The sequence below is a fragment of the Haemaphysalis longicornis genome, unplaced genomic scaffold (genome assembly GCF_048455015.1).
Source record: "Haemaphysalis longicornis isolate Haplotype H1 unplaced genomic scaffold, Haemaphysalis longicornis Haplotype H1 scaffold_12, whole genome shotgun sequence".
NCBI classification, from domain to species: domain Eukaryota; kingdom Metazoa; phylum Arthropoda; class Arachnida; order Ixodida; family Ixodidae; genus Haemaphysalis; species Haemaphysalis longicornis.
In genome coordinates, this window is record NW_027526225.1 from 101773687 (window position 1) to 101795309 (window position 21623).

General features: G+C 48.7%; 2 protein-coding genes across 2 annotated transcripts in view; one reads left to right on the top strand and one right to left on the bottom strand.

Annotated features, from left to right (window-relative positions):
- On the bottom strand, positions 1 to 20267 carry LOC144161751 (uncharacterized). The gene is made up of 7 exons (XM_077692354.1): positions 20070 to 20267; positions 13272 to 13696; positions 10742 to 10989; positions 6565 to 6839; positions 2981 to 3139; positions 2624 to 2866; positions 1 to 198 (listed from the first exon to the last, which is right to left on the bottom strand). Exons 1-7 carry the CDS (start codon positions 20265 to 20267, stop codon positions 1 to 3), a joined length of 1746 nt encoding a protein of 581 aa, XP_077548480.1.
- Positions 19955 to 21623, top strand: part of LOC144163112 (uncharacterized) — a 51403-nt gene continuing 49734 nt past the window's right edge. The window contains exon 1 of the mRNA XM_077693920.1: positions 19955 to 20084. The gene's annotated coding sequence lies outside the window, so the exon portion shown is untranslated. The remainder of the gene's footprint in view (positions 20085 to 21623) is intronic.

The window sequence follows — 21623 nt, forward strand, 5'->3', positions numbered from 1 at the left end:
TCACTGGTTCGGCATTTCGTGATGCCTGATTCGTGACGCCGCCGACTGAGCCCACCACCAGGCCATGCTCGAGCCGTCGGGCACGTTGTCAACAAGGCGGCCGTAAGGCGACCCATCCGTGCTGTTGTCTTCACCCTCCGGGATCTGCTCGTAGCGCAGGACGGTGGCCTCGTCGCTGTCCGCTGTCAGAGAGTTTGCCTGCATTTGCGAGATTAAAATGCGGCAATAAGAAAAGCTTCCAAGCAAGCAATCACACGATATCAGTGCATATCGAGGTGCGTAATTCCTCTGCAGTTTAAAATGTCTTCGAATTGCCACCGAGAGAAAAAAATTGGCCGCGTATCTGCTCCTTTCGTTGCAAATGTCGTCAAGGACAATATTCTTTATCGGCTTTTGCGGAGTAAATGCCTGCCTTCGCTTTCCCGCTCACCTCTTATGTTGTTGCTCTTGCGTCGCGCTCCTCCCAAGGTAAAGACGCCCAAGGTTTGCTTAAATCATTTTAAATTTCCCGCGTTCCACTGCTCCAAACCGGGTGTCTCGATGCGAACGCTGCCGTACGGCGAAGACGCGCGTTAATCGAGGCGCCCTACTTCAACGTTTATAGAACCGCGTTTCCCTACGCCACGTGCGTTGCAAGCAGAACGTGTAACCTATCTAGTGGAACCTTGCGTAACTGTTGCCGGTTGATTTCTTAAAATGGCGCCAGAAGCTATAGTGGCGCGGGTGACAGCAGGCGATGGCGGAGTGAATTCTTTTTCTGCAGTTGATGAAGTATTTAATTTCGCAAACGTCAAGCATGTTTGATTTTTTTATAAAGGAACACTGAAAATATCACTTCTGTATTGATTTGTTGTCTCATATTTGCGTAATGTCTTGTTCTTCTTCAACAATGTTGACAAATATGAACATTACACCGCACATAGACGGTTAGATTTAGCTGTGACTATATAAGACTATTGCGCAGGCATTGTTTTGCTTTGACCCGGTGGCTGAATCGAGTCACAGACAGACAGACATGCAGACAGACCAAAATTTCTAGGTTTAAGTAGCAAAAAAATGTATTCATCCTTCGCCGCGAGTCTAAGGTGTTTAAATTGTGTGACGTCACTGTTATTAATTCGATACCAACGTTTCAAGCAAGCCAATTGCTGGTGCGAAAGAGATAGCTTGGAAGACACATTCTTTCATCAGCGTTACAAAACTAGTTCGCACCCAAGTAACCTCCCAGCGCTATCCATATACAATAGTAAGAAAAAAATTAGATGATATTCCTACGAGGGTTTCTCGGGGAATGCGAAAAGAGACAGACATTTCATTGAAGTGGCATCTTGAGGAGCACATATTTAATCACATAAACACCTGACGTGGGAGGGGAGTGTCGTTCGCCTCGTTTGACTAGCGTGACTTTATTTTCAGTGAGCAATAAATGGGTAAAGCAAGAAAAAAATTTCCCCTTCCATTTGTGAATCGGGAGTGACATATCAGATTTGATCAAATTTATTTACAGTTTCACACCAAAAGGCAGAACTTCGGAAAGGAAGGCAAACTGTGGTGGAACAGCTGATGGAGGCCAACCCTCCCCCAAAAAAGAATGAAAGCAAAATGTAAAACAACAAACAAAAATATAATTCAAAGAAAAACAAAGTAAAGAAAATGAAACCAAAACTGTGTACATAGTAGGCTTAAAAGCGTGAAAGCAAAACTAGGAGTATAAGGACAGACTTTGCGTTCCTTAAGACTAAAAGGAGTGGTACAAGGAAGAACCAGTAAGAATTTCAAAACAATTCGTGGACTCTAGAACCAAGAATGCGGAACGGAATGACGCAAGTTCAGCCGGCAGCGAGATATACTGCGGTATATGGCGCTTCGTCCGCACTGCTGCCGACATGTAGTTGCTAGGGAGACGTCAAGTCGAAGCGTGGATCGATCCTCACCACGCGCTAGTCTGGTCGCGTCATGACAGGTTGAATCATCGCTTCTTCGCGTTGTGAAATAGTGCGAAAGGCCAAATACCTCCAAAGAGATAACAATGGCAGCGAGGAAATGCCGACACTGGTGGACCATAAAAGGGACCACAAGCAGCCAGTGCTGATTCTGAAGCAATAAAACGTGACCTGAGCTTGTTTAAACACAAAGCACGGCTGGCCTGGTGTGCGACAGTCGTGCGAGAAACGCAGTGTAGCGGGATTTTTACGTCGGAACCACACGTCTGCTTTGGGCTGAACGTCGAGAGATAGATGAGCTGCATAGACATTGTTTTAAATCCACCAATGAATTTTCTTTTTTTTTTTTTGCAAACGTCTTGCTACAGTTAACATCGCTGAAATTTCATGTTTCCGCGCGACATTTAACTCATTTGTCAATGTGGCACACACTGCAAATATTAGATATCTAATCATTTTCATTTTGAACAAGGCACCCCTACCGGAGCCGAAACGTCTTTTTTGGATTTTAAACATTCTTGGTCGGTGCCAGTTTTTATTGTCATGTGTTTTCCTGACCAGACGGGTTTCCGTCCAACCCTTGCTTTCAGATATCTAATTGGTCTACCGGCTCAAACCATGGTACTTAAAGACAGTGACAGTGCTTTTTTTTTTTTTAGAAATATGGTCGCGAATAGCACCTGAATAGCCTGGTAGGCGTTTGCGGCGTCCGCCTCGACGATGTGCTTGGCCCTGAGCAGCACCCGCGACGTTGTTCCAGGAGGGTCCACCTGGAGCCGCAACCGCAGCCTCTCGCGGTGTTCCAACCTCAAGTCAATCCAGTCACCTTCGGCCGAAGCCGCTTGCATGGGCTGACTGAGTAGCGTCAGCGAAGTGGCGTTCGCGTATTCGGACCTCAGCAGAAACTCCTTAAAAGTACGGGCCTGCACAAAGTTTGGATGTTGGTCGCGTCATAAGAACAAAGGGCACCCTCCTTTTAGCTTGGACGCTAGGCTATCATTTTGGTTTGGAAACAGGGCCACAGGGGAGTCACCGACCTTCCGAAGGAGGATGAACTCGCGGAGGGCGACCGTGACCACGTAATCGATGGCTGTGTTCACGTGGCTGTAGACGCAGTCCATCACCAGGGCCGGCTCTGCGAAGGCGAGGCGGTTGGCCGCTGGGACTCCGGGCCACGACCGGTACGTGAGACTCAGCTGCGCCCGGGATTGCGGAAAGGAAAAGAAAGTACGTTGAAGGCGAGCGGGAGAAACGCTTCCTCCGTAATTGTAGTCACACCAACCTTGTATTTAGTAGCAGCTATGCTTTGCCACATCTCGAGGTTATTTTGGGAAATTTATGCGGGAGCAAGGCCGCGACTGCACTCGGCGTTCCTTTAAAGGGCCCCGAAATGGGGTGGCGAAGGCTATGAGGCCTGGAGCTTTCACCCTTTCATCACGCCTCAAAGCGCTGTGCACGGGTGCTACGAGCTGACAAGCTTGAGCAAAACAATTTCGACACTTGCCAAATCGCTTGCTCTCCGAGGTACTCGTAGCCACTGGCTCCGCTCAGTGGTTCGCCCGGCTTTTTATTTTCACCAGCCGGCGCGCATGCTCCGCCTTCTACTGGCTGTTTGACACTCCTTTTTGCGCCAGCCGTGCTAGCGATGGCGCGTCAGTTCTGGCATAGGGAAATGGGAGGGCTCCAAAAACAACACGCTTGCTTACGACAATAATTGAAGGTTTCCACCTACGACTGGCGGCCAGCTTGCGGTTTTTGCATGCGGCGCTGCCGCGGCGAGCAGGTCTCTCTGAGGCCGGGTCGCGCGAAAAAGACATAGCATCGCCGCAGTTATTCGGTCAATGCTTTATGAAGCCGCGACGTCGACGATCCACAGCAAAATCTTTCACGGCACTAGCCTCCGCTTTGACGCATTTGTAAACATATTTTCAGCAATAGTATGGATATGCCTGTTGGCGACCAGTTTTAGCTGGTGCGTTGTGTGCCGATTCGTGTGCGGTCCATGTCCACCATGAAGGCGGATAATTTCCACGGTCGCGTGCGTATCGTTTCTGCCTGCAGAAGACGCTCCGTGCTTGTCAGAGTTGTTGACATCTCGTAAACGACGCACTATATCAACAACCTCAGCTAAGCTCGTGTGAAGGATGGCGACGATTGACATTCGTCCCTACAAATATATGCCGTGCGGGAGTGTCATTTCCGTACACGTTACCCGAGCCTTCGAAACCACCTAAAGCTTCTCCCAGAAGCCGGAAGTGCTGATTGGATGGAGCATTTGATGAAACCCGCCAATAGCGGCGCCGTAGTCTTCAGCGCGATCTGCGTCATAGAGGCTACGTCAGACGCAAAAAAGCTACGTCAGAGCTCCGTTGAATGGTGGCAAGACTTCACATGTAAACAAGGAAAGAAGATAACTTATCTAGCGGTAGCGCCCTTGAAATCGCAACCTATTTAGGGCCGCTTCCCAAAACAGGTGCGTGGAGGGGGTGCCAGTTAACGTTACCGTATTTTGCACGTTCAGTGTTTAGAACACCATAAAAAATATCAATTTTATTATCTCAGTCAGCTTTATTGATGGGGAAAAGAACGCAACTTCTAGCAAAGGCGTAACGACGGGAGCTTTGCTGATTAGGGCGAATATGTTACCCCACATACTTTGCACTCCTTAAATATGCACGTTTGTATTCTGCAGCCAGATCGCTAAAACAGAAAAGCAACGAAAGTAACTGTTCAAAAGTTAGAGAACAATTTATGAAACAAAACGAGTGGGTTCACTAAACAATTTCTACTGAATATGGTAGACGTGTATGTGGCTAACAACGCTATAAATAATTACGGTGTCGCAATATGTAAGCGCTCCGAGTGTCCTGGGTGTAGTGATGGTTTCCGGATACATGTATGCACGGAGCATTTTCTTGGAGGAGGAAGAAATGTTCATTGAACTGTAGACGTCTCTTGCTTCGAGGCCTCCTTACTCAGCCGCAAAAAAAAAGAACAGAAAGAAAACGCAAGAACATTTCGTGTCTCGAATGTAGAAACTTATGGCGTTACAAATGTGAAAAGGTCCCCACTAACACTTTTTCTAGCGTTATTGAAAGTCTCGCTTGAGATGTGGCTTCAGGTCAAAGTCTGTCAAAGAGCTCGTATGCTGTTGGTGTCCATAGTCTAACCTGAATTCCAGCCGGAAGCCGATTTTTCGCTTGACCAATTCAACGGCATGTAACGTGACAACTACTTTACCAGATTAAAATATTTGCGTTTGGCTTCTAAGACGAGCTCAAATTCGCAACCATGGGAAAGACAAAAACCTGTAGAAAAATTTTTCGCCTGTCTTTTTTAAGTCTCTAACAGTCGCCCAAATTTTGGAGCGACTTCAAAAGAAAAGTTCACCCAACTCGCTTTCATTGCGTTCTTTAGAACGCCTGTATCAACGCTTTAGTTGCGGTGCTGTACTTACAGTAGTTTAATAAAAAAGAACTAGTGCAGTTGTTCTCAACCATGAGCATGTCGGGTACGCCTTTCGGGCTGGCAAATGTGATGGAGAACCTACGATAAACGATACTGATTCTTGTAAAAATGTAAAAAAATTTTGCACTTTTAGCTAGAGTCATTCCCATACTTATTCAATGTCCGCCTTTTGTGTGTGACCTATATGCTGATGCGCGTCACATTGTCGACCAGTTATAAAACCAGAGCTTTTACGTAAAACTCCCCCCCCCCCCCCAAGGGTTCTTCCGCGACCGTTGGTGTCAACAGAAAAACTACGGCGAACAAATAAAAGTTGCTGGCACCGCCAGGAATCCAACCTTGGACGAATAGCGTAACGGAGCGAGAACCCGTTGTGTTACCGATTGAGCTATGAGCCCACTCCGAGACGGGTAAGACAGGCGGTGCACTCACCAAGCACATCTACGGGTTTACCCCCCTGTGTTCTCGCTGAATGCCACGTGACGTGATAGCGTCACGCAATCTCTCGCACCACTGTGGGCTCCGCCTACGGCACGTGTAGCGGCCGTGTGCGCGCCTTGCGCATGCGCTAGGTGTTATAAAAATTAAAGGAAGCTCAAACCAACGCATGGCATCTCACTCTCCCACCGTCTCTGCCGTTTAATTTTATAAAAAAAGGAGTTTCCACTCATTTGCCTCACCAATACAACGCAACCAACCACCGTTCATGAATCATGCATTCTGTTAACCTTAGCAAAGAATATCTCTTTGAAGTATTTAAGGGTGTGGCAATTTCACTCGTCTCTAGTTTCACGAATTCTAGATCCACCTGAGGGAATTTAAGTGACGTCGCATAGGCAATCGTTGGCGCGCATTTTTTCCTTGCAGCTAGGAGTCTCCAAACCTATATGCAACCGCTGTGTGTCTGGCTTTCTTGCATAGCAGTCGTGTTGTGCAAAAAGCCAACCTAAAAATCTGGAGACATTGAACTTCACGCCGCGAAGCCAGTTTTTTCCTATAATAAGCAAGGTTTGGCAAACGGCAGTAGATACGGGGGTGGGAAATTTCGGGAAAGGCTTCGTCGACCCCAAAAATACCCTCGCATACCCCAGGAGTCGCGGACACACACTTGAGAACCTTCGAACTAGCGCTTGTTTGCTTAGTATCCACTCACGCGGCTCTGGTTCTTGAGCGTTCTCAGAAACTCCACAGTGTCCTGGTCGGTGACGTTAATGTAGACGACGAAGTGCCTCACGCCCAGGACCGCGTAGTAGGTCAGGAGCTCTGCAAGGTCGCGTCCTCCGCCCGCGTGCATTCGCTCCTCGGACCAGGGCGTCACGCAGATGGCCACGGAGCCGCGCCGCTTCGGGACGGTCCAGTTCAGGTGGCGTGGAACGAACCAGTAGGCGCTCTCCTCTCGACGGTACACCAGCGACGCCAGGCGCTCGCCTTCATCCGACGGGAACGAGGGACACCGTGCGTGACGAAGCGTAGTCACCATAAATCGCAAATCACTCCCTGAACACATTTCTATGCGACTTACTAATCGATGCGCCACTGGCTTGAAAACCGTCGTGCACCAATACGAAATGTTTTACACATCCATATAAATGTTCCTATCGGCCGAGTTTGCTTGTGTTAGAAATATTTCACTCCTGTACTGATGCAAGAAGTAAACAAGCAACAGGTTTTAGTTTCTCTATTAAGTGCGAAGCACTTCTTAGTCGGGCCTACTCCTGCTTCCACCGCCGTCCTCCGTCCGCAGCCTAGCAACGGAGCTAGCTACCGTGCCTAGCAACGGCGCCGGATTTCCGACGCGTGAGGGCGCTCGCATAGCGCCTCCTCTCCCCCCTCGCCTACTCTCCTAAAGCCCCTTTACTACTCTCCAGCTCGCAACACCCTCTCTCGGCGCGCCAGCCAGGCCACTACACTATATAAAAAAAAAACAGCACCCGGCGCCAGGTTTTGATCCGAGGACTTTGCGGCCGCAGCGCGACGCTCTACCGACTAAGCCACGGACGCGACGCTGATATGGGTGTTGGTAACGCGCCTTATATCTTTAACGCATTCAAACTACGTCGTCAGCGGCGTGCGTTGGCGACTCAGCGGCGTAATGTAAGGGCTGTCCTGCAACAACCCTTAACGGTCCACTTTAGCGACCACAAGGCGGTCGTAATGACCGTCGCATACAACGACAACACAAACAAGTGCTGAAATAAATACTGTCGTTTCACTTTACTTTGCGTGTGTATGTGTGTGTGCGTGATTACATTCCCTCTCGAACATCTCTCGAACATACACGTTAATTCACCAAGATTTCCGCAGAGGGACAAACGAGGCGTGTTAAGCCGAACGTGATCACGAGGGGGTGTTAATGTAACTAACGGGCAAAATGCCACCAAACTTCAACAAACTCCCCCTCATAGCATCACCCCGTGCTTCGCACTTCCTCATACTCCCCTTCGGGGAAATGCGGGGGAATTTTTTTTGCATTAGATGACGCTAGTTGTCGTGCAAGCCAGGGTTTCATTTCTTCATCTCTGTACAGAAATGGCGTATTTCTAAAATAGGCAAACTAGGCCGTTATGAAAATTTCTATGTATTTGCGAAACTTTTCGCATTGAAACAGGGTATTTTTTAAGCCCGTGGGTAATGAACTAGAAAGTTCCATAGGAACGTCAGCGGGTACGTCCATAAAGACCAAATACAAGTTTGGTCCCACCCCCCCCCCCCCTCCCCCTAAAAAAATGGACTTTGTCCCAATGGCAATTCTAATAGCAATTGGCAAATGGCAATACCAATGCCAATACCAGTACGAAATTAATGGCAACTTCAAACAAACCTGAAGACATTATGGACCCAGATGAAGCAGGTGCGATTGTTCAACCCTTTTTTAATGGCGTGTCTGTAACGTCACAAAAGCGTGTTCGCGTTACTGGAGGCGCTGATCTAAGCCACCAGGAAAAAACGGGGCTGGGGGATTGCAGCGGGGCCTCTAGTTACTTTGTTCGTATCACTTGAATGCTAGCGTGCAGTTGGCAACGAATTAAGAGCACCTTGCCTATTGTACTTGACAAGTTTGACCGGGAACAAATCGACATTTTATTGTTAAACAAACATGGCATTTTAAATCTATTTTTAGATGATAAAATGTGATTTCACTGGTGCGAACACGATGTGTTTTCTTTTTCGAACATTGTAAAACTCGGAATACTGGTATGGTTGATGTATGCGATCGTAATTCTTTTTTTTTTTTTGTACTTGGTTTGCGTGTTGCAGTTCATGTATAAGTATTTTTATTACTGTACACTGTATGTACTCCTGTCGTGCCGCCAAATTGATTTTATTGTATTTTATGGTTTTATATTGTTATGACATATGAAAAGGGTGTATTTTTCAGTGCGTTTTTTGCATATACCCTCTTAGCGCACACGCCGTTCATTGCTGGACGGGGGCAAGGGCCCTGTCAAGCTGCCTATTGCGGCTTTTTTCCTTGCCCCTTCAATGTACCTTTTTTACATCGATGTACCTATGAGCGAAATAAACTTTTGATTTGATTTGATTTGACCATAACTGCTTTCCTAGTGCTTTCCCACATTACGTCACTGCTACCTATGTTACGTCACTTCTGCAGGTAAATTAAAATGGTTAGAAACATTTCTTGTATTTTTTTAATGAAACCGTTTTTTGTTGCTGGAATGAAGCTTAGTGAGTAATCAAATGTCTTTTAGATTGAAAAAAAAACGTTAATTTGTCTTCATGGCACCTTAAACAAGTAACGCGTGAAGGAGCACCGGTGGGTCGGTGTTATTCCATAGCGGTCGACCACGACACGCCTCGTAGCCGAGGCGTGGTGCTTCAGTCCACGAAACGTCATATCGTGTTCTTAAATGGGGCTCTGGTTCGTGACAAAACCTACGAATACTGCCACCCAAATGGTGGATAACAGCCATTTAAAGGGACCCTGCAGCATTTTTAATAAGGACTTTCACTGTTTCCTTCGCGTCTGGAACCACTGCGAAAGCTATAGATTTGCTCGTCCCACCAGATACACCTTCCATTTCTGCTTTGCTTTTGTGGCTTTTTATAAAAAAGTTGCTATCGAAAAGCGTTCATTGCTGCAACTGAAGCAAAACCTGCCAACAGTGGCCACATGGCTTTAGTGGCGTAATTCGGGCCGCCGAAGAACGTCAAGACTGGGAAAGAGAAAAATCTTTTGAGCGAGTGTACAAGTTACCTGATGGGCATAAAGCAGTAATTTTTGGATGAGGTACTCTGCGACACCCTCATCTAAGTACTAGGTGTGTTATGTTCTGCAAATATTTAAGGTTTCAAAAAAAAAGCTGAATAATGTGTTGCAGGGTCCCGTTAAGTGAGTCGTTCAAGATGATCTGGTTGATACGTGATGTTTCGTCCACAAGTAAGGCGCACTCACAAAACAAAGCTTACGAAAGTCATTCAAGGAGTGAGCAAGTGATTTCTGATCTCTACCTGACGTTTACATGCTTTATTTGTTTCTGTATGTTTGTGTTCGTAAGACCCACTCATCGCGTTAATGTAACGTTTTCATTGCCTATCTTGTTTCTTGTTTAGCCGCAGTCCATCTGAACTGAATAAACGCGAGTTCACCCAAATAGTCACCAAGCGCATCTTGTAGATGTGTTGCAGACTCGGCTATTGCAGAAGCCGTCATGAATCAACCAACCCAGGGTTACCGGAACGCACCATGGAACGACCACTCATACATTATGTTCCCACCAATTTTACAGCTCCTCTTTGTATTTGCGCTATGCTATGAACCTCTCTGCTACGATGCCTAAACAAAACTTAAAATGTCTAAATAAACCTTAAAATTCTGTAAAGCTGGCTTCTTTGCACGGCTGCTGCTGCGAAGCCCGAAAACCATCGAAAACAAGCATTCAGCTCGAAATTTTTGTGTTCATAGCATGACGATAGGAGTCCATGTTTATATGTGTTAGTCACACGCCTTGCTTATGTCTTTGTGCGCGCTGCAGGAAACCAGGTTTGTTGGCATGTTAGAGAGGGACTACGATTTAGCCCAGCGGGTAGGCGATGCACGTTTTGATAGGGGAGATACCTATTTCATTTACATGCATATACCGATACATCCCATCACAGGGAACGTGCAATAAAGATCAACAAGGCTGTACATAAGATGAGCGAGTAAAAAAACAGAAATTTTTTAGACTAAGAGAGTAACGAGTTGAAATGAAAAGAATAATAATGGCAATACGGCTAGAAATACGGCGTCATTCCCATTTGTATGATATTTACGCTCCTGACTGTTTCATGAACGCCCCGGTTGTGGCAATGCCCAGTTGGCCACTTACTCGCCCCCACGGGCACGGGACAGTCGACGTGCACAGGCTCGTAAGGGGCGCTCGTCACGCCGCCCACCGGGTGGTTCTGCCCGTCCGTCGACAGCACCTCGCTGCCCCAGGCGTGGGTGCACACTCTGTGCGGGATGGTGCCCACGCAAGTCTGGACGAGGGCGCTGCCGTTGCGGTAGACGACGTGGTGCGGGCCGTCCGGCTGCGGCGCTTCAACGAAGTACGTGCCCCGCCGGATACGCCAGTTCCTGTTACGACGGTGTTGTTGCAAAGACGTCGTTGTTTGACTAGTACATTGCAAGTAATGCACAATACGCAGGGGCTGTTCTGTACCAAACATCACGCCGTTTGCAACCATAAATATAGGTTCCACAGCGGTAGGAAAACAAAGAGGGGAAGTTTACCGCTTGCAAACATAGTTATCGCGAGCGGAGGGTCTGTTTGGTTTGCTTTTGCAAAGACTATGCAGACAGTATTTTATGAAAGTTAGGCAACACCTGCCACACTTGGGCTCTTGTGGCAGCACGCCATCTTCGCTAAACTGAGCGACCAAGCACCGGCGAAGCTGCCGTTAAACACTCGGATATTTCCGTGGTACCGCAGCGGCGAGGCTCCGGCCACTCCGACGTCTCTCCTTAGCGGATAACGTGGCGTGACGTCAGTGCTGCCACACTTGAGCTCCGGCGGCTCAAGGTCGTCCCGCCACGATGAATGACCTTGCCAGACAAGACATGGTAAAAATTTCGCTCTAAAAAACCTTAAGACGATGACCACACAGGGGACACTGGAAACTTCTCATAGCACGCCACTGAGCGAGGCAGCAAGTAAGCACACAAGCCCTCATCCCTAGCTCTTTGCATTCATTTTCAGCCCATCGCTCTCAAGACTATGATATGAGCCCTGTGGGATTGTGGTTGTGGCGAGAAACTAGTTTAAGGTGCAGCGTCTTACGCTACTGTAGGAAATGTAGCTAGCAGCTGAAGCTGTAGAGCAATGGTTGCTTAGGTCTGCTTGCTTCGGGGCAAATGATCTGGATGAACGACAACGGTTCTGCCTCCCTTGCCAGGTAAAACTCCTCGGCACCTTTCTCCTTCATATCGCTTCCCATGGTGTCTCCTACTCTGCACCTGTACTTTTATCTGATAATTCTCCTTAACCCTTCTTGTAGTCGCCCTTATATCATTCCTGGTACCCTCTTTATCCTCTCGCATACGCTATGCTAGATAAAATATGGCTCGTTTTGATGCGGTCCCCGGTGTGAGTTGAGTTCTGCGCAGGTAAACTCAAGTCCATGTAATGCACTATGGCCATTCATCTTCTGCGGCGAAAATTACCGTTCCTACCCGATGTCTGTAATCGAAATATACGTGAATAGGCGGAAGAAAAAAGTTAGAAGTATACCTCCCCCTTCCCGCATTCATGCTGGAAATGACCACCTTTGTTAAAATACTTACTCGTAAAGGCACGTCGCATAACATGACAAAATATTCCGCTAAATTGCTGAGAATTATTCGCAGGAAGGCGTTGTCTGTGGGTTTCTCAAACGTGCCACGTGAGAACGTGCGATAGATAGGTTAATACAGCGAAGACATGGCCTCCCAGTCGTCATCAGGAGATGCACTCTTCCACGCGGGGTGAAAGTTTTCGCTAATCCTGTAAGATTAGTTTTCACTAATCCCACAGAGTAGTGAAAACTAGGGCCCGTTAGGTTTGTTTTACTCTTGAGAGCACGGTTTCTGGATTCTCATCTATCTTATAAATTCTTCTTCGCCTGTACTAAATTGCGACCGCGAAAGGAGTCATTGCCCTCAGCGTCGTACCAGTAGAGCAGCGACGAATTTCCGCACCCAACAAATTGGGCTGATTGTGAGCAAAAGTCGATCGCCACATAAACAAAAAAAAAAACAGGTTACTGCCTCGCCTGGCTGCGCAGTGAAGCATTATCATAGCTATGTACCTTGTCGTACTTCTGTCGTCTATTCCATTCCCCTGCCTTGCAAGCGTGTCTATATAGGGCAGACGGGTAGCTGCCTTAACGTGCGATTAAGAGAACATTACAATTCCTTCGAAGTGGCTACAAGTTCTCACTTGTCGGCACATTGCAAGCAGTGCGGTTGCACACCTCGTTTTGCCGACTCTTCGATTTTGTTCTTTCATAGGAACCAGACGGCCAGGGAGCTGGTCGAGGCAGCGCACAATATCAAACGGTCGACTGATTGTATCAGTCAGCCTTGTGTTCTTTTGCATGAATAAGAGATTTCTTATCTTAAGAAATTTCTTATGGCATAGGCTTAAATGTAACTTTTATGATCTGTACCGCCGGTGTCATCAGCTAGTACGTTCCTTTCTCTGCTTTCTTTACGCACATGCTGTGAGGATGTGACACATGTATATATTTGTGTTGTTTTTTTTTTCGAATAAAGTCAGTTGAAAGTCAGCACTTGTTTCTGTCTCCCCCCTTTCGCGTTAACGTCCAGTTCTCGCGCTCTTAGCCGTCACAAATTCTAGCTCTGGAACAGAGGATCCTCGCCTTTTGAGGAAGAGACACTCGTAGTGGACGGACGCGTTGACCGATGCGTGGGACGGCACGAGCTGCGTCGTGGGCGCGAGTACCAGGAACCTGACGAACAACCCCGGCGTCGACACCAGCGGTTCCTGTGGTGACGGTCGCCGGTCCAGAAACACCCCGCAGGTGTAGACGTGCGTGTGCGTTTGGCGCCAGCGTTCGGAGGCGCCCAGCTGGCGCCTGGCTTCTTCGTCCAGCTCAGCTTCTACCGCGGACCGGTCGAAAGGTGACAGGGCGGACGCCAGGCTTGCCACTGGTGCGTTCATTTCGTCCACGATGACCGCTGCTATGGCATCTCGAAAGGTGCTCGGCGCTGGTGAGTAGTACGACTGTAGGGTCAGGAACGCCGCAAGAAGCAGGGTTCCTACGACGACCTGGTGCATGGATGCCTGTGAGGGGCCGGTTGACAGACGGTTAGGAGAAGAACCCCGGATGATCATGCCGATGTGACGGCAGTTTTTAATGAGCGAACTTGTTGCGTGGAAGCGGGCACTTAATTGACAATGGAAACCTATCTCGTGCATGAGAAAAAGCTGAGGGAACTTTTTATAATCGCTATTCATCAAAACCAGTTGCTCTTTTCGCCTTTTGTAATACCTCTTAAAACACAACCGAATTGGTATTCACCAATGTATGAACAGAGTCCCATTCGTGGCAAGCAGTGCGCAAAAGGTAGCGTTTCTCTAGAGGCTTTATTTTCCCGCCTTGCAACCCAATTCGTAACGTATCTGTGTCGTACGTTTACTTAATTCTGTCGGGTCCAGGTTACCCAGGAGGTGATTTCGAACATGTTGATGAAGCATTGCGAAGGAAGCGCGCAATGGACGCGAAGCTGCGCCAAAACAGGCCCAAAGCAGCCGTCGCTAAAGAAGACGACAAACACGTTCCCCGCCGGCGAGTAGGCACTTTGGCGTGGGGAATTATGGGTAAATTCTCCGCGCCATCTCTAGTGTGCTCCGTGACTGAAACCCTCCCAATCCTCCGCCGCATCCGCCGCGTTGGGAGTTTATTGTCCCGCACCCCGCGAAGGAACTGTTAGCTGGTAGAGGTAGAAAGCTTTCCTTTAAAAAAATCAGTGCCATTCCACTGTGTGGAGGTAAATGACTAGCGGAGCTGTTTGTCGGCTATTGGTTGGCCACAAACTGCGCGGTCGCCTCGGGAAAGCGTTAAGCAGTATCATTGCAACGCCGACGTCGTGAGTTTTCTGCCACGCGCTACTCAGACTCCTAATGGGCAGCACGGTAACGCTTGAAGTCCAAGGGCCTCTTTGTTCCGCGTTTGCGCCCATTTCAACCAATTATTACTGCGAAGCAGTGTATACCTCAACCACCCAAGTACATTTTCGTGTCCCCGTCAGCAGAAAACTGCCAGGCTAAATAAAAGAAGGGAACAGCGTCTGGAGAGGGGGAGGGCGGGGAGGGTGGCCTTTTTGGGGCGACGCATGAAAAAAAAGTAAGCGGGAGGTAGTGACAGGAACTACGCCATAGCCGTGCGTGCCGCCCTCTTCCTCACCCCTGGCCCGACGCTCCTCTGTTTTCTTTCGGCCGTCGCTCCTGCGTTCGGGACGCTGCCCCCGCGAAAGCCACGTAACGGCTGCCAGAATCTCGGGTTTCGCTCTTTCTAGAGCAATGTGTGTGAATTCAACTGACGTCGCAAGTGGAATTGTTGTGGGGGTCGGTCACAGCTTTGCTTTCCAACCACCTTCACATCGGGGATAGGGGCCAATTTCTTTTTAAATGCAGAGCATTTCAGTAACTCACGATGTCACCCGCGTTGACGTCCGTCGTAGTCCGCACCGTCGTTGTCCGCACCCCTCCACCTACACTATATAAAAAAAATACTATCCGGCGCCTGGTTTCGATCCCTCGACCCTGCGGGCGGAACGCAATGTACATGGTGCTCTACCCACTGCGCCACAGAGCCGACACAGTATGGGAGGCTACGAACGCGCATTATATCCTTGACTCATTCAAACTACGTCAAGAAGCTGCTGATACAACGCATTCACTACCACCAACTCCCCAAGCACTAAACGTTAACGCAATACACCCACCCCCTATGCGACGCATTTACTCGAGTCCCCCTCGCGGGGAGATGGGCCCAATTTTTTTTATTTATGAGTAGGGTGACAGTGCGGAAAAGGCAGCTTACAAAAACAGAGCTTACACCGCGTTTTTTTTTTTTTTTTTGAAGTCGGCTCCACTTCTCCCAAGTTGCCTCCCAGTTTCCACCAGGCTACTCCAATGGGACGAAGTATGAAACCTACAAGAGACGCGATCTAGCTTCAGCGCAACGAGTCGCGAGCTGGACAAAGAAGTACGGCGACGTTGCGCCCACTCACTGCGTGTCCTGGGACATGTGCTTCTGTCTCAGGTACGGAAGAATCCCTCCAAGCTTCGGAGCAGAAGTTCTGGCGACGGGGCGCGCCGTCACGTCTGGGTTCAAGGAAGATCATCTTCACACGTGGGCTGCCTGTAGAACACGTAGTGATTTTGCATGTGATGATGACGACAATGACGAACGACGACGACGACGACGACGACGGTGATGATGATTATGATGATGATGATTATGATGGGGATGGGGATGTGCGCTTGGTGGTGGTGGTGGCCCATTACTGGCGGATACCCACTCAGGGGGATTTGTCAAGAGGAATTTTAGGAGGAACTGCGCACAGTTCCTCCTGTACCAGCTCGCGGATAAGCGTTTTTGTTCGCAAGCAACCCGGCCGGGCTTCAAAACGCTTGCACTCCCTTCGGTGTTATCAAAGAACGTTTCCCTCGTGATCTCCGCTTCCCGATTCTGCGTCCGTCCTCTTTTTTCCTGGTCGCTGTCTCTGATTCTTTCACTTCATTTTTTATTGCCTCTGTCGTTTCTCCTGTGCTTCCATGTTTCACGGACTTTGTCCTGAACCTTCTGGTTGTTTTCCTCCGCTGCGTGTCCACGCTTTTCCTGTAAAGATACCGTAACACTCCGGCTGCCCACCTCTGGGAGCCCGGCAGGGACACCTGGCGGCAAGCACGGCAGGCGGCCACATTCCAAAATGAACAAAGTGTACCGCGCGGCAGAGGTGCCCGTGGCAGGAAGAGGAAGAATGAACATCTTTAGCGGAACGGAAAATGGTGAAGGCGATCGCTCGCGAGGGGGACGTCCTCAGTCCAGGACAAACAATCGAACATTTTTTTCTCGCCTGTCGCCGCTTCTCGGCAGCTAGACAGCTGCTTTTGCAGGACCCGACTGAGCGTTTGGGGTTGACTTTATCGGTTCCACTTATATTATCTATTGGCGCAATAAACGTGGGGTGCGCACAGAGGGATATATATATATATATATATATATATATATATATATATATATATATATATATATATATATATATATATATATATATATATATATCAATGTTGCAGTCGTCATTGCCAGTGCTATTCGGCTTTTTTCGAAATATTTAATAGGGCCGAATGACGTGTGCTTGTCACGTTTCTTTGATTCATTGATAAATAAGCGAAAATATAAGTCGAGAAAAAATCCGCCGTTTTCCGGGAGCGGGACTCGAACCCACATCTCCGCATAACCGGTGCGGTGCGTTCGCCATTACGCTATCCCCACAGCGGCTTCTCTCTCGACTTTAAAGCGGGGGTTTATATTTACAAGAGCTCTGAGGCCGGTCAACTAGCGCCGCCCCTCGACTACCGCGGGAGACGTAGAACGTCTTCTTTCCCAGCGGCCGCCACGTAGAACGTGGTCGGAGGTCGGGGTTAGCAATTGGCATATCCGAACTGCTGGAGCCAGTGCCTCGTAATGCATGTAGCAGAACAGAGAGATACGGGACGAGGGACTCGGTAAAGATACATATCAATGTTGCAGTCGTCATTGCCAGTGCTATTCGGCTTTTTTCGAAATATTTAATAGGGCCGAATGACGTGTGCTTGTCACGTTTCTTTGATTCATTGATAAATAAGCGAAAATATAAGTCGAGAAAAAATCCGCCGTTTTCCGGGAGCGGGACTCGAACCCACATCTCCGCATAACCGGTGCGGTGCGTTCACCATTACGCTATCCCCACAGCGGCTTCTCTCTCGACTTTAAAGCGGGGGTTTATATTTACAAGAGCTCTGAGGCCGGTCAACTAGCGCCGCCCCTCGACTACCGCGGGAGACGTAGAACGTCTTCTTTCCCAGCGGCCGCCACGTAGAACGTGGTCGGAGGTCGGGGTTAGCAATTGGCATATCCGAACTGCTGGACCAGCCAGTGCCTCGTAATGCATGTAGCAGAACAGAGAGATACGGGACGAGGGACTCGGTAAAGATACATATCAATGTTGCAGTCGTCATTGCCAGTGCTATTCGGCTTTTTTCGAAATATTTAATAGGGCCGAATGACGTGTGCTTGTCACGTTTCTTTGATTCATTGATAAATAAGCGAAAATATAAGTCGAGAAAAAATCCGCCGTTTTCCGGGAGCGGGACTCGAACCCACATCTCCGCATAACCGGTGCGGTGCGTTCGCCATTACGCTATCCCCACAGCGGCTTCTCTCTCGATATATATATATATATATATATATATATATATATATATATATATATATATAAGCGTATTCAAGCTTTTATTTCTGCCTCAGGCCACATGAATTGTTGAAGGGCAAGAATTAATGGGTAATTCGGGTTCTAATCATAACGAAGTTTCATTTGGCAATAAATTAGTATTTTGAGGTCCTTGCGATTTTCATCAGTTGAGTTAGCCCTGGTCAATCCCCCTTTGTGGGTACGTGACAAAAACTTTGAAGGTATCACCATCATCATCATCATCCTTGGCACGTGGAGCCAGCTGCTCACACAGGGATAGCTGCAGCCATCCATGCGTACGTACCCGATACAAGTCGCCTTCCCCGTTAGCTTTGCGGCTGTAGGCCGCCATCTGAGGGGAGAAATTCAGTAAGGCGCCCCCCCCCTTCACCTTCCCACTTCCCCTTCCACCTTTGGTATTATTATCATCATCATCACCATCAGCAGCATCACCACTATTCTTGCACTTACTTTTTCTGGCTCAAAAGATTATTTTTCGATTCCAAGCTCCACGTTCAATTCTCAACCAATTCTATCTTGTAATAATGCTTTTCTGATATAAATCGCTAGGTTTATAATTTGCCGTTGTTTTAAGCGAGCGCAATAGCCCCCCTCACACCCGATTCCTGGCCAAACCCCCACGTGGGTATGTGACAAGACACCAGGAACAACAAAAGCAACAAGAAGGTCAGCTGAAGCTGATCCTCCAAGCGGCAGCTGGCCACCTGGCTCTCCCACTGCTCTCAGGAAGGGAACGAAAACTAGTACCTTCCACCCGAATGATAAAATTAGTGGAGCAGGCAGTGGGAGGGCCAACCGACTGAACACGCCTTACAAGTATCTGTGTCGTATGTACCACAACTGTAGGCAGGAAAGGAAGCAATGTTCTATTGTTTCTGGTTAATTACACAATGCCAGAGTGACGAACGAACGGGCCAGATCACAGAGGTGCGCATAAAAATGTAAATTTTCCTAACCCCAAATCCCAACCCTACACATGAGAAGTGGTGGGGAGCAGCTGACCAGCTTCGAGCTCTCGGACCAGCGCCGACTGGTGGAACGGGCCCGAAGGGCCTGGAAGACCAACCAGCTGCAAGGAATCATGGAATAAGAATGCCTCGCACTGGGTGGAGGCCGTAAGAACATCCACCTGCTCATTACTACAAGAAATGGTTGTCTCTCTCTCTTGTACTTGTGCGGAGGGGGGGGGGGGGGGAGGGGAGTTCGCTTTCCTGGATTCTCTAGTCTTTACCTGGGCAACATCTGTGGCCAATCACCCGAATGGGCAGGGCTTCCCACATGAGCCTTTTTTTCTTGTGCCCCGCAGCCGAGGCGGCCGGGGGCAGACACACATCAACCATATCTTTGGCAGTACGTTCATCCGCTAAATCTTTCTTCTTCCAACTTCATAGCGGCGCGCTACCGGTAAAACCTTGGCTGAAGGAAAAAAGGACTATATGCACACCCATGGACACCTAACTGTCGATTACGCAAAAAGCTTGAAACAATTTAGCACATCCTTCTGGAATGTTTGGGACATCCTCCAACGAACCTAGAAAAAAGACCTACCAGTTACGCCTTATGGCATTCGCTTTTTGCACATAAACAATGATGGAGGCGTGCCCTATAATTTGTTCATGACACTTAGTCCGCATTCTATGTGGAAAACTCGCATGGAAGTTCAAAATGCCGAAGAGGATGCTCGCACACTGCTAGAGTAATTCATTGAAAGCGTTGCATATATACGAGAACTTTTTAACTTCTTCGTCTTTGGAGCCGCCATTCTATAATTGGGTTGTGCTAGCGACCATATAATTGGCGTAGTCGACAGGAAGATGTCACTGCGCATGCGCAACACAGCCTAGCACATGTCCTCATCTTATTACAGATTAGCTAATGGAAAGGTGTATAGAGTCACGCCGGAAGAACCTGAGTAGTTTACCCAATCTGGATGTTCTAGCGCGGTATCAGATGTTTTAAGCTACCCCCTTCAGCCGACTGGTGGGCGGAGCTAGCAATTTGCGTAGTGTGTCGTCGCTCAGCAGGCAATAAGGAAGAAGAAAAGAGGCGGCAGGGGGCAGCCCGAGCGGCGCAGGCGCATTTGGCTTGCGCACAGAAGAAGACGTGGTGCTGGGCGGGCGCGCGCTATCGGCTGGTGCTCACCGAGAGGCCCGCGGCTGTTCGGGTCCCCGCACCCTCCAGTAGCAGTAGTAAGTGAGCTTTCTTTCTGGCATCCGTCGCGGCGACACGGCCGGTCCTGGTTTCACCGGGTGCGCGCCGAGCTCCGGCGGAACTTGACTGTCGCCGCCGCCCCCGCCACTCGCGCTCCGCCGTTCCAAGCGGGACCGCACCGCCTGCCTAGCTTTAGAGCCCTCTTGCTGCCTGGTGTCCATTTCGATAACTTGACACGGGAAAGCTCTCTTCAGGCATTTCTTCTACTTTTCTAGTGCTTTTCTAGGCCTTGCCTGTTCTTGAGGGCGGCAGCGGAGGACAGGTCATGCAGGATCACCGCTGGGTGGATGGGGGGGTAAGGAAATCTAAGTGTCTAGAATGCGCCGTCCGACGACACTTCACCTCAGCGCTACAGCTACGGCTAGAGTTCCGTCCGACGACATTCGAATTTTTAACACTTGGCTAAGAACGTGCGAGAGATTCTGGCGTTGTGGTGCACAGGTTACGTCCAAGCTCCCTGATACCAAGGTCTGCGGTTGGAGTTCGGCTCTTGCCCCCCTAATTTTTTTGCATCTTAAATTTTAGTTATTAGATTATTTTCGGCGTTGAAATGAATTTTACTGCTCGTTTGATTATGGGGCGAAGAAGAGCCAGACGCGGCATTTTTTGAAATGCCGGTGGACGTCGCTTTAGTAGAGGACTGACTTTATACGCACGACGTCGTGTAGTCTGGCGAAAGCCATTATACGCACGACGCGACTGAGGCGCCAATGCGGCAGTTGCTGAAAACAAAGCGCCCTCATCATACGTGTTTTGGCGAGTTCCCCAAGCCCCTTTGCGGCTTCGACGCAGGTGGCATGGCATTCGAAGTTGGGGCACGATTTACTAGTTGCTTTAGCGATTTAGATCGCGCCTTCAGATAATTTCAGCTCCGGAACAAGGCCTTTTTCGTAGTGAAAGGTACAAAAACAGTGGACGTCATCAATTCGCGGCTAAGTGCACGACTTGAACGACTGCAGAAGACACTGAAGTACACAAACGCGACAACAGACTCGGACATCATGATTACAGAATCGGACAATATACTCGGACATCGCCGTGAGTGTTAATTGAAGCGCCCCATTATTTTCGGAACGATCGGTTTGTTGTTGAGTGTCGCGGTTGCTCGCATGACTGTTATGTTACACGCTGATACTTCTACGCATGCCGTTTTGTTTTATTGTCCGGAATAAACTGGTTCTTTCTGTTTCTTGCGTGTCGGCGTCATTTCGTCGAGGGGGTCAGGCTCGCGAACCCTTCGCACATGAAGGAAGTTCCTTCACGACGTGTACCTATACCAGCAAGGTCCTAGGAGGCGTTGCCAAATCACCCCAATACCCGGCGATCCATGTCCGACGCTGGCTAGTCAGTGAGCGGAAGCGGTTTGCCCGGTTAGGTAAAATCAAGACAGACTGACCAGTTGCAGTTGCGAAACGACACCAGCGAGGATTGATGTACTGGATGGGAGCAGTCTGTCTTGATTTTTACTAAACCAAGCAGTTCTTAGAACGTTCAGTGCACATTTGGTTTCTAACTTT